Source organism: Dipodomys merriami, unplaced genomic scaffold (genome assembly GCF_024711535.1).
Source record: "Dipodomys merriami isolate MVZ:Mamm:240054 unplaced genomic scaffold, mDipMer1.0.p SCAF_57, whole genome shotgun sequence".
In the NCBI taxonomy this organism is placed as follows: domain Eukaryota; kingdom Metazoa; phylum Chordata; class Mammalia; order Rodentia; family Heteromyidae; genus Dipodomys; species Dipodomys merriami.
This window is the reverse complement of record NW_027206146.1, coordinates 2,713,782-2,725,032: the sequence shown is the minus strand read 5'-3', so window position 1 is coordinate 2,725,032 and position 11,251 is coordinate 2,713,782. Positions and strand designations below refer to the sequence as shown.

Sequence of the window (11,251 nt, the reverse complement as noted above, 5' to 3'; positions counted from 1 at the left end):
TCACCTCAGAAACTTTTTATTGGGAATTTAAAATGTCACCATAGAAAATTTTAAAGCCGGTGGCTCACACCTGTAATCCTAGCTACTCAGGAGGCTGAGATCTGAGGATTGCAGTTCAAAGCCAGCCAGGGCAGGAAACTCTGTGAAACTCCTATCTCTAATAAACCACTAGAAAACCGGAAGTGGCACTGTAGTTCAAGTGGTAGAGCACTCGCCTTGAGCTGAAGAGCTGAGGGATAGCACCCAGGCCCAGAATTCAAGCCCCACGACCAACAAAAAAAAAAAAGAAAATTTAAAATCCCCCACTACCGCCAAAGAATAATCACAACAAATGTTCAGAACTAAGGACTATCTGCTGTCAAAACTAATAACACTAGTTTAACAGAACCACTGGACACTGATGGCTCATTCTAATCATAGCTTCTCAGAAAGCTGAGATCTGAGGACTGCAGATCTGAGGAAGGCAGCCTGGTTGAAAGACTTACCACTAATGAGTCAGAAAAGAAACTAGAAGTGGAGCTGTGGCTGATGAGCAAAAAGATGAGCAAGAGCACAGGGCTTTGGGTTCAAGCTCCAATACTGGCACATACCAAAAAAAATTTTCAAACCTTACTGGAAGGGAAGGAAAAGGTGAGAGTGTCCAAAAAGAAATGTACTCATTACCTGACTTCTGAAATGGTAACCACTCAGGATAACACCTTCATAATAACAATTATGTATTTTTAAAAATATTATTATAGTTGGGCACCTGTGGCTCACACCTGTAATCCTAGCTACTCAGGAAGCTGAGGATCATGGTTCAAAGCCAGCCCGGGCAGGAAAGTCCATGAGACTCTTAGCTCCAATAAACCACCAGAGGGAGGTGAAGGGTAAACAAAGGAGGAGGCTGCAATGCTTGGTAAGAAATGTATGCATTATCCTGCCCATGTAATTGTAGCCCCTCTGTACAGTATGTTCTCAAATAAAATAAAATAAAATTAAAAAAAAAAAAAAAAAAAAACACCAGAAAACCAGAAGTGGTGCTGTGGCTCAAGTGGTAGAGTACTCACCTTGAGCTGAACAGCACGGGGACAGGACCCAAGTCCTGTCCAGACAGTTCAAGCCCCACAACTGACAAAAAATAAAAAATATTTTTTAAAAAAAGGCACTTGTTCTTGAGCTGGGAAGTTGGCTCAGTGGTAGAGCGCTTGCCTTGCATGCCTGAGGCCCTGGGTTCGATTCCTCAGCACCACATAAGAAAAAAGCCAGAAGTGGCACTGTGGCTCAAGTGGTAGAGCTCTAGCCTTGAGCTGAAGAGCTGAGGGACAGCGCCCAAGCCCAGAGTTCAGGCCCCACGACCGGACCCAAAAAAAAAAGGCACTTGTTCTTTATATTCTGTCTGAGTATCAGGAAACTATTGCCATCACCAGTGCCTCATGCATATCTCCCCACTGAAATCCAGGTCCATTGGTGGGGCAGAGCCCTACAGACTTCTCGCTTCCTCCCAGTGTGTGGTCAAGGAGAGGGGACAGCCACACGCAGCACATCCTGCTGGGACGGAGCTCAGGACAAACATGGCCCCCTGATTTCAGAGTTTCAAACTCCCACACCTTCCCATCTGCAGCCTAGTGTCTTTATGACTGACAGCAGGAATGAGTTACATCCGGGACACCTAGATTCTGCAGAAGCTCTGCAAACCCAAAGCACCCATACCTAACTCAAGCCTGGCTTCAGAAAAGCCTCTCCCTTGTTCCTCATCCTCCATCTGGGCTCTCCACGTCTCTCTGGCTGCTGGGACACCACAGCTTGCCCTGGCTCCATGTGCCTTGCACCTGTACTGGTTCTCTCCCACCCCCTCCCAACAACTGCGGAGCATCAGCACCAGGTCCTGATGGCCTGAGGGTGGGAGCCAGGCCTGTGGATGTGTGACCTCAGGATGCCACCTCCCCAGGAGCCACCACCTCCATGTCCCTGTCCCCTCCATGGCAGTGCATCCTGGGAAATTCGGATCCAACCTGAAACATTCCCCCTGAGATGATCAAAAAGAAAAAAGTGGAGATACAATCACCCTATGCAACAGGGTTACTGCAGAATACAGGGCCATAGGGATTATAATAAGAGCCTCAACAGTAGCTAAACGTACATCATTTTTTAGTGCCAGTCCAAGGGCTTGAATTCAGGGCCTGGGCACTGTCCCTGAGGTTCTCTGGTTCAGGGCTTCATGATCTGTGGAGAGTAAGTCCTTAAAGGCCACACATGGGTGGATCACACCTTGCTGCTGTCTGGCAGGGCTTCTTTTGGGTGTGAAGCCTGCGATGGCACGTGAGGTTGGAGCGCCTGCTGCACACCTTGCCGCATATGTCACACACGTAGGGGCCCTCTCCTCTGATGTGCATCCGTTGGTGGCGCACTAGATTCACCTTCCGGGAAAATGCCTTCCCGCACTCTGTGCACAGATGGGACTTGCGTTGTGTGTGGATGGCACGGTGGCTGTGGAGTTCTGAGTGTGATTTAAAGGCTTTCCCGCACTCACCACACATAAACAGCTTCTCCCCAGTGTGTGTCCTGCGGTGTATGAGTAGATCGCTGGCCTGGCTGAACACCTTCCCACAATTATCACACTTATATGCACAGCCACTGTGCACAGCCTGGTGTCCATAGAAGGAGGCAAGTGTGCTGAAGGCCTTACCACACACACACTGGAACGGCCTGTCTTCAGTGTCCACACTGCTGTGTTGGTGGAGGCTATAGGCCTGGCTGAACGCAATTCCACATTTGCTGCACCTGTGTGGCCCGAGGCCAGTGTGCACAGCCTGGTGTGCTACAAGAGTACCACGCACGCGGAAGGCCTTGCCACACGTTTCACACGCATAGGGCCTCTCCCCACTTAGTGTCCTGAAGTGCTCAGTGAGCTTGAAGGTCCGTCTGAATGCCCTCCCACACTCAGAACATGGGTAGGGCCTCTCGCTGCTATGGCTTCGCTCGTGAACCAAGAGATAAGAACGTGTGGAGAAAGCCTTCCTGCACGTGGCGCAGCGGTGTAGCTTCTCCCCGGTGTGGGTCAGCCGGTGACGCTCCAGGACTGAGGGGTAGTCGAATACCTTGCCACACTCCTCGCACTTGTGACGCTTTCCCCCAGTGTGTGCTTTGGGTGTTTGTGAGTGCAAGGGAGAACAGATGGAGGCGTTGTTACCTGCAGGGATGATGTGTGTGTTCCCACTGGAAGGACTTCCCTGAGGGAGCAACATAGGGGCTGCAGCCAGGGTGGACATCTCCACCTCAGTCCTCACCCCTGGCCCTTCACACAGGTACGGCGGGAGCCCACGCAGGTGCTCTTGAAGGGGCTGTCTTAGGCACGGGCTCGTGGGCTGCTTCCCCATATGACCACCACCCTCCTGCTCTCCTCCACCACTGCCCTCTTCTTTGTAGACCACAAGCACCCCTTTAGCACGGCCTTCAGTGTAGCTCCACTCCCACTCCCATTCAAGGGGAGCTTTCTGGATTTTCTTGTAGGAAAACTCATCAGTGCCTCCGTCCTCATGACTTTGGGATAATTTTCCCCTACTGCTGCCGGCACTGGATGGTAATTCTTTAATTACATATGCAGGAGAGGTATCTGCAAGATATAAAGTTCCCATCTGATTAATCATGCAGTTAAGTATTTCACACTCAAAGAGAGAATACCACAGCAAATATCAGACACACACTGAGGAGCCGTATGAACTCTGAGAAACATAAAATCCAACATTTTAAGAACACAAAAGGAATAGGAGGGGCTGGGAACGTGGCTCAGTGGTAGAGTGCTTGCCTTGCACACATGAGGCCCTGGGTTCGATTCCTCAGCACCACATAAGCAGGAAAAAAAAAGCCAGAAGTGACACTGTGACTCAAGTGGTAGAGTGCTAGCCTTGAGCTGAAGAGCTGAGGCTGTGACAGCGCCCAGGCCCAGAGTTCAGGCCCACAACCAGACCCCCCTCCCCCGCCCCCCCCCCCCAAAAAAAAAAGAAATGCAGCTTTGCCGGGCACCTGTGGCTCACGCCTGTAATCCTAGCTACTCTGGAGGCTGAGATCTGAGGATCATGGTCCAAAGCCAGCCTGGGCAGGAAAGTCCGTGAAGCTCTTATCTCCAATAAACCACCAGAAAATCAGAAGTGGCGCTATAGCTCAAGTGGTAGAGCGCTAGCCTTGAGCTAAAGAGCTGAGGGACAACGCCCAAGCCCAGAATTCAAGCTCCATGACTGTCAAAAAAAAAAAAAAAAAAAGGAATAGGATTCTTTCATTGGAAAGTTGATCATATGGAATCCAAATTAAGAGAAGGTAAGCTGGGCAATGGTGGCTCACACCTGTAATCCTAGCTACTCAGGTGCCTGACATCTGAGGATCATGGTTCAAAGCCAGCAAAAGTACCAGAGACTCTTTTTTTTTTTTTTTTTTTGTCGGCCGTGGGGCTTGAACTCTGGGCCTGGGCGCTGTCCCTCAGCTCTTCAGCTCAAGGCGAGCGCCCTACCACTTGAGCTACAGCGCCACTTCCAGTTTTTTCTGGTGGTTTTTTTATTGGAGATAGGAGTCTCACGGTCTCTCCTGCCCGGGCTGGCTTTGAACCGCGATCCTCAGATCTCAGCCTCCTGAGTATAGCGTGAGCCACCAGCGCCCAGCTACCAGAGACTCTTATCTCCAATAAACCACCAGAAAACCAGAAGTGGCACTGTGGCTCAAGTGGTAGAACACTAGCCTTGAGCTGAAGAGCTGAGGGACAGCGCCCAGGCCCAGAGTTCAAGCCCTACAACCAACCAAAAAGAAAAACAGAGAAAATGTAAGCTTCTTGTCAAACAACTAATGAGGAAAACATGCATCCTGAGCAAGTCTGGGTGGACAGGAACACAGGATATTCCCCCTTGGGTCCCATGAAACACCTAACTACCAAAAACCATATGGTGATATCATAACCAAAGAGAAAAAAAGCTACTTGTACCATACTGATTATGTACAAATAAACGCCACGTCTCACACAACATGTTGTAATGATTCAGAACCCATAGCACTTTACAGCCTGAATTAACAGGCAATATCCAATTACAAAGCAGAGGGGGGTGGGGGAAGACTTAGAATTCAATACAATAAAGAAAAGAAACAGCAGGGCATAGTGGCTTATGCCTGTAATCCTAGCTAGTCAGGAGGCTGAGATCTGAAGATTGAGGTTCAAAGCCAGCCCAGGCAGGAAAGGTCCTGAGACTCTTATTCCAATAAACCACTTAGAAAACTGGAAGTGGCTTTCTAGCTCAAGTGGTAGCTAGCCTTGAGCTGAAAAGCTGAAGGACAGCACCCAGGACCAACAAGAAAGAAAGAGAGAAAGAGAGAAAGAGAGAAAGAAAGAAAGAAAGAAAGAAAGAAAGAAAGAAAGAAAGAAAGAAAGAAAGAAAGAAAGAAAGAAAGAAAGAAAGAGAAAGGAAGAAAGAGAAAGGAAGGAAGGAGAGAGAAAGAGAGAGAGAGAGAAAGAGAGAGAGAGGGGAAGGAGGAAGGAAGGGAGGGAGGGAGGGAAGGAGGGAAGGAGGGAGGGAGGGAAGGAGGGAAGGAGGGAGAAAAAAAAGAATAAACAAAACACCTGGAGTATGTGCTCTAAACTGCCTACAGGCACTCATAGCAGAATGTAACATGAACAGGAGATATCTGGCACTTATGCTGCACAATACAGGCTGATGCCATTTAGATGCTAGGCAAGTTACCAGAGAACAGTAACCCAGGATAAAGCAAACAAGGGGGCTGGAAGGTGGCTCAGTGGTAGAGCGCTTGCCTTGCATGCATGAGGCCCTAGATTCAATTCCTCAGCACCATATAAGCAGAAAAAAGCCAGAAGTGGTGTTGTGGCTCAAGTGGTAGAGCACTAGCCTTGAGCTGAAGAGCTGAGGGACAGCACCCAGGCCCAGAGTTCAGGCCCATGACAGACAAAAAAAAGAAAAGAAAAAGGAAAAAGGGCTGTGAATGTGGCTTAGTGGTAGTGTGCTTGCCTAGCATGAATTCCTGGGTTCAATTTCTCAGTAACATATAAACAGAAAAAGCCAGAAGTGGTGCTGTGGCTCAAGTGGTAGAGTGCTAGTCTTGAGCAAAAGAAGCTCAGGGACAGTGCCCAGACATTGAATTCCAGGATTGGCAAAAAAAAACAAAAAACAAAAAGCAAAAGAACTTGTGTTAGAGAAAAAGCACAAAATATGAGAAGTGGAATGTCCAGCCATAGCTTTAGGTGTGCATCTGAAGGAAATGAAGTCAACACAGAAAACAGATGCTGGGGTACTGCACACCAACCATTAGCTGGAGAGCCAGCCTGGGCCACAGGGAAATATAGTGGAGACACAGAATGGCATATTACTCTGCAGGACAGGGCACAAGTGAGGACATTCTAAAGACCTTTAGGGCTCACAGCAGTGACACTTTGGTTTTCCTACAGAAAACGTCCATTTGTGCCCAGGTTTCCAAGCTCCATCTCTGCACATCTGAGCTCTTACCTGTGTTCTCACCTTTGGCGCCTTCCCAACCATTCAGCTCTCCTGGAGTTGTCACACGGCTCTGTGCCACCCAGGGCTCTTCCTCGAACAGCGAAATCACATTCACGCTGGGAGGGGAGACTCCTGTTTATCGAAAGACAATGTGCTGTGGCCTTTCCGGAATCTCCAGTCCCACCATTATGGGAAAAGGAGACATCACTGGGACTGGGAATGTGGCTTAGGGGTAGAGTGCTTGCCTAGCATGCATGAATCCAGGGATTCAATTCCTTAGTACCACATAAACAGAAAAAGCTGGAAGTGGTGCTGTGGCTCAAATGGTAAAACACTAGGCCTGAGCAAAAGAAGTTCAGGGACAGCACCCAGGCCCAGAGTTCAAGCCCCAGGACTAGCAAAAAAGGGGGTACATCACACATGGTTGCAAAAGACAGTTCACACATTCACCAGACTGCCTCTATCTGAACACTTCAGAGGACACTTTAATGTGCAGACAGCAACGCAAAAACTACCGAGTCAGAAGCATAAGGAAATCCGTTCAAAGTCTGCCGTGGGCTGAGTGTGGTGTCAGCTGTGTGTAATCCCAGCACTCTGAAGATCAGGGGCAAATTCATGGAGAGCCAGGGCTACAAAGTGGAACCTTTTCTTAAAAAAAAAAAAGAGAGAGAGAGAGGGAGAGAAGGAAAGGAAGGAAGGAACGAACGAACGAAGGAAGGAAGGAACGAAGGAAGGAAGGAAGGAAGGGAGGGAGGGAGGGAGGGAGGGAGGGAGGGAAAGTAAGTTTATTGGTGGGTTTGCCATAGTACTTGAGATTTATTTCGTGATGAGAGGATCTGCCTAACATGCACAAAGTCCCAGAGAAGGAAAGGAAAGAAAAGGAGAAGAGTAGAGAAAGGAAGGGAAGAAGGTGAAAGGAAAAAAGGCACAAAGCAGAATGAGAGAGAAGCCTGCCATAGCTGACATGCACACAAGTTCACTTAAGCTGTGGGACATGGAGATGCACCACTGGAGCAGGACAAAGGATGGGTGTGAAAATCCAGAGGCCATGTTAGCTCATTCCCATCTCTGAGTCCACAGAGCTTTATGTCTAGTCATGGAGACTGGGGAGCTGTCCAGGCATTCAGGGGAAAACTGGGTGAAGACTAAAACTTGTACAGAGAGGGGTCCTCACCAACAGAGTCTAGGTTCCTGTAGGTGTCCAGCATGACGTCCCTGTACAGAGCGCGCTGAGCCTGGGTCAGGCACCACCACTCCTCGCGGGTGAAATCCACCGCCACATCCCTGAATGTCAACTGTCCCAAAGGAGAAAATTCAACAGCATTTCACACACACATAAGCACAGCAATCAACATACCAGGGACAGAAGGAAGCTTCGGGATGTTACAGTTTGTATTGTTGTCTTTGATATGATATCAAATGGGAAAACCTACATGGAATTGCACATCCAAACATCCTTCTAAGAAAGTGAAGAAATATGACTCACTGGGTTAAAAAGAACCTAGCCAGGCACCAGTGGCTCACACCTAGAATCTTAGTCACTCAGGAGGCTGAGATCTGAGGATCACAGTTCAAAACCAAGAAGAGCAGGAAAGTCTAAGAGACTCTTATCTCCAATTAACTAAACTACCAAAAAAGACAGAAGTGGGGATAGGGCTCAAGTGGTAGAGCAACAGCTTTGAGCAAAAAAGCTCAGGACAGCACCCAGGCCCTAAATTCAAGCCCCAGAATTGGGGAGGAAATACAAGAGAGAGAATCCAAAGCTGCAAAGAAAACCAGCAGAAAGGTTTCATCAAGGACATAGAACACTTGGTGGGTGATGTCCTCCTGTGCCCATGCCCAGTGGAGGGAACAGGACTGAGGGAAGACGTAGAGGATGTGACCATACATGGCAAGCAGGCACCAGCACAGTCAGCACCCAGGCTAGCTCTTTGTACAAGAAGGAGACGCCACACAGCTTTACCTGAGTCACAGCCGCCATCCCTGCTCCTTGTCTTTCCTCTTCCTCCTCCCTGGGCTTCCTCCTTAGATGATATCACTTTCCAGAAGTCAGTCCTGCGTACTGAAAATATCCCATTTAATGCTCACACAGAACACGCACTTTCTGTGCCCCAGCCCCAGCCCAGGGAGGACCTCACCGTGGGGAAGATGGTCCTGTGCTGCCCACTCATGGGGTGATGGGGATGCTGGTCCTGGGGCTGGAACTCAGGACCTGGGCCCTGTGCCTGAACTTGTTTCCTCAAGGCTGGTGCTCTACCACTTGAGCCATAGCTCCACTCTTGCTTTCTGTTGGTTAATTAGAAGTATAAGTCTCAGGGAGGGTTGAAGAGTCAAAGCCACTGAATGAAAAAACATCAAGTACCCACCCCCCAAAAAAACAATCTTTCCTGTTCAGGCTGACTTCAATCCTCCAAACTCACATCTCAGCCTCCTGAGTGTCTAGGGTTACAACCAGGGGCCCTGCTCCCTCTACTCTCCTTGTAATCAGAGACCCTGCTTTCCAACCGACAAATGGTGTGCATAACTGCAAATTGTTTTCCTCTCCTCCCACTCGGAGTGCTCCCTCATTTCCTGCACCCTGCCACCTATGTGATGTCTTGAATCCTTCAGGAGATAGATTCTGCATTTTTCTATTTGCTTTCTTCTCTGCTCTTTCTACCAATTCTTTGCAAAGCCTGCACCCCATTACTCCTTTGCCCCCTGCTGTGGGGGCTCTCTCTCTTCTCTTCCTGTTTTCCTGATTTCCTCTCAGTCTTTCTCCTGATGATCCTTTGCCCTCACTTTCCCACAGCCCCACCTACAGGTCCAGTGTAACAAGACGGGCCCCAGGTTCCCCTGTACCCTTCATCCCCCCAGGATAGGATGGGGAGGAGCGGCAGTGCAGCACAGGGCAGAGTAAAGGGGGAGGTGAGGTGGGTAGAGGTGAGATGGGTAGGGGTGGGGTGAGGTGGGGTAGGGGTGATTTAAGGTGGGGTAGAGATGGGGTAGGTGGGCCTAACATGGGTAGGGGTAAGGTGGATAGAGGTGAGGTTAGGGGGTGAGGTGAGGTAGTAGAGGTGAGGTGAGGTGAGATGGGGTAGGGGGTCAGGTGAGTAGAGGTGAAGTGAGTTGGGTGAGGTGAAGTGGGTAGGGGTGAGGTGAGTAGGGGTGAGTAGGGGTGAGATGATATGAGGTGAGGTGGGGTGGGTAGGGGTGAGGTGAGGTGGGTAGGGGTGAGGTGAGTGGGGGTGAGGTGGGGTGAGGTGATATGAGGTGAGGGGGAGTGGGTAGAGGTGAGGTGGGGTGGGTAGGGGTGAGGTGGAGTGGGTAGGGGTGAGGTGAGGTGGGTAGGGGTGAGGTGAGTGGGGGTGAGGTGATAGGAGGTGAGGGGAGTGGATAGAGGTGAGGTGGGGTGGATAGGGGTGAGGTGGGGTGGGTAGGGGTGAGGTGGGTAGGGGTGAGGTGAGTGGGGGTGAGGTGATATGAGGTGAGGGGGAGTGGGTAGAGGTGAGGTGGGGTGGGTAGGGGTGAGGTGGGGTGGGTAGGGGTGAGGTGAGGTGGGTAGGGGTGAGGTGAGTGGGGGGTGAGGTGATAGGAGGTGAGGGGAGTGGATAGAGGTGAGGTGGGGTGGATAGGGGTGAGGTGGGGTGGATAGGGGTGAGGTGGGTAGGGGTGAGGTGAGTGGGGGTGAGGTGATAGGAGGTGAGGGGGAGTGGGTAGAGGTGAGGTGAGGTGGGTAGGGGTGGGTGGCCCTAGTCTAAGGTCCGCAGTGCTCAGTGATGGAGGCTCTCCCAATGCCCTCGGAGAGGGGCCAGGAGCAGACCAGGGACGGAGTTAGGCTGCAGACCCGGCCGGGGTCCGAGGACTGGGGGGGGCTCCGGGGTCAGGGGTCGGGCGCCTGAGCCCGCAGAAGCCGGGGGCCGGGAGGGGCACGGAGGGGCCGAGGCCGCGCCCGCCTCACCCTCCGCGCGCGCGCACCGAGACGGGGCCGCCGGGGTCATGGCGCCGCGGCCGCGCCAGGGCCGACGGAGGTCAAGGAGGACCGGCCGACGACCCAGGCCGCCGGGCAGGAGGGCCGCGCGGGGGCTCCAGGCACCCCGACCCCCGGGACGCAAACTTACTCTTCCCCGAGACTCGAGGTCCGTCCCACGAACTCTCTCTCGCTCACGGCAGCTGCTTCCGGATTCGCGGGGAGCTGGGCGCGCAGCAAGGGAAGAGGGCGAGCGTGGGAGGCGGGGCAAACACTGGAGAGAACGCGTTCTGGGGGCGGGGCCATAAGGGGTGGAGCGAGGAACCAGACTCGCCTGAGAGGGGGATGAGGCGAAAGGGCGGGAAGAGGCGACTCCAGAGAAATCACGTGGTTTGGGGCGGGGCCAGGCGGAGGCCGAGTAGGCGGGGCCTGCCTTAGTGACAGTGCAAGTGGGTGGAGCCAGAAAAGACTCCAGGCCTCTGAGGAGGCTGCCTTTGTGCTGGGTAACTGCAGGCCTCCGGGTCCTGGCCTCACGTGCACATTGAGATCCTGAGACAGCGGCTCACACGCGTTTCTAGTCCCACAGTGTGCGTGTGTGTAAAGGGACAATTTCTAGTCATCTTGGATTCAGATGCTGAAGAGAAGAGCAGATAACGCTGGTGCCTGGCGCCTTTAGTCCTCACAGCTCAGGAAGCTGAGATCTGAGGATCCCAGTTCAAACCCAGCCCAGGCAGCAAAGTCTGTGAAACTCATCTCCAATAAATGACCAGAAAACTGGAAGTGGAGCTGTAGCTCATGGTGGTAAAGTGCTAACCTTGAGCAAAAAAAGCTC

The 11,251-nt window shown here is 51.5% G+C and overlaps 1 protein-coding gene across 4 annotated transcripts; it reads right to left on the bottom strand.

Moving 5' to 3' along the window:
• On the bottom strand, nucleotides 1-10,644 carry LOC138812669 (zinc finger protein 160-like). Of its 4 annotated transcripts, none has more exons than XM_070000742.1 (6): nucleotides 10,571-10,644; nucleotides 8,609-8,756; nucleotides 8,434-8,532; nucleotides 7,645-7,765; nucleotides 6,480-6,602; nucleotides 1-3,595 (listed from the first exon to the last, which is right to left on the bottom strand). In XM_070000742.1, exons 3-6 carry the CDS (start codon nucleotides 8,449-8,451, stop codon nucleotides 2,223-2,225), a joined length of 1,635 nt encoding a protein of 544 aa, XP_069856843.1. In that variant the 5' UTR covers nucleotides 8,452-8,532; nucleotides 8,609-8,756; nucleotides 10,571-10,644; the 3' UTR covers nucleotides 1-2,222. The 4 variants fall into 4 exon arrangements, with proteins under 4 accessions (XP_069856843.1, XP_069856847.1, XP_069856844.1 ...); XM_070000746.1 differs by having other exon boundaries at nucleotides 6,492-6,602; XM_070000743.1 differs by having other exon boundaries at nucleotides 8,434-8,525.
• Nucleotides 10,645-11,251: the final 607 nt, after the last annotated feature.

Excerpts from the sequence above, each read along its gene's own strand:
- LOC138812669 (XM_070000742.1), bottom strand. Across the intron at positions 6,603-7,644 it reads CAGGAACCTAGACTCTGTTG|GAGTCTCCCCTCCCAGCGTG; the intron begins GTGAGGACCCCT and ends TTCGATAAACAG. Across the intron at positions 3,596-6,479 it reads CGCCAAAGGTGAGAACACAG|ATACCTCTCCTGCATATGTA; the intron begins GTAAGAGCTCAG and ends TATATCTTGCAG.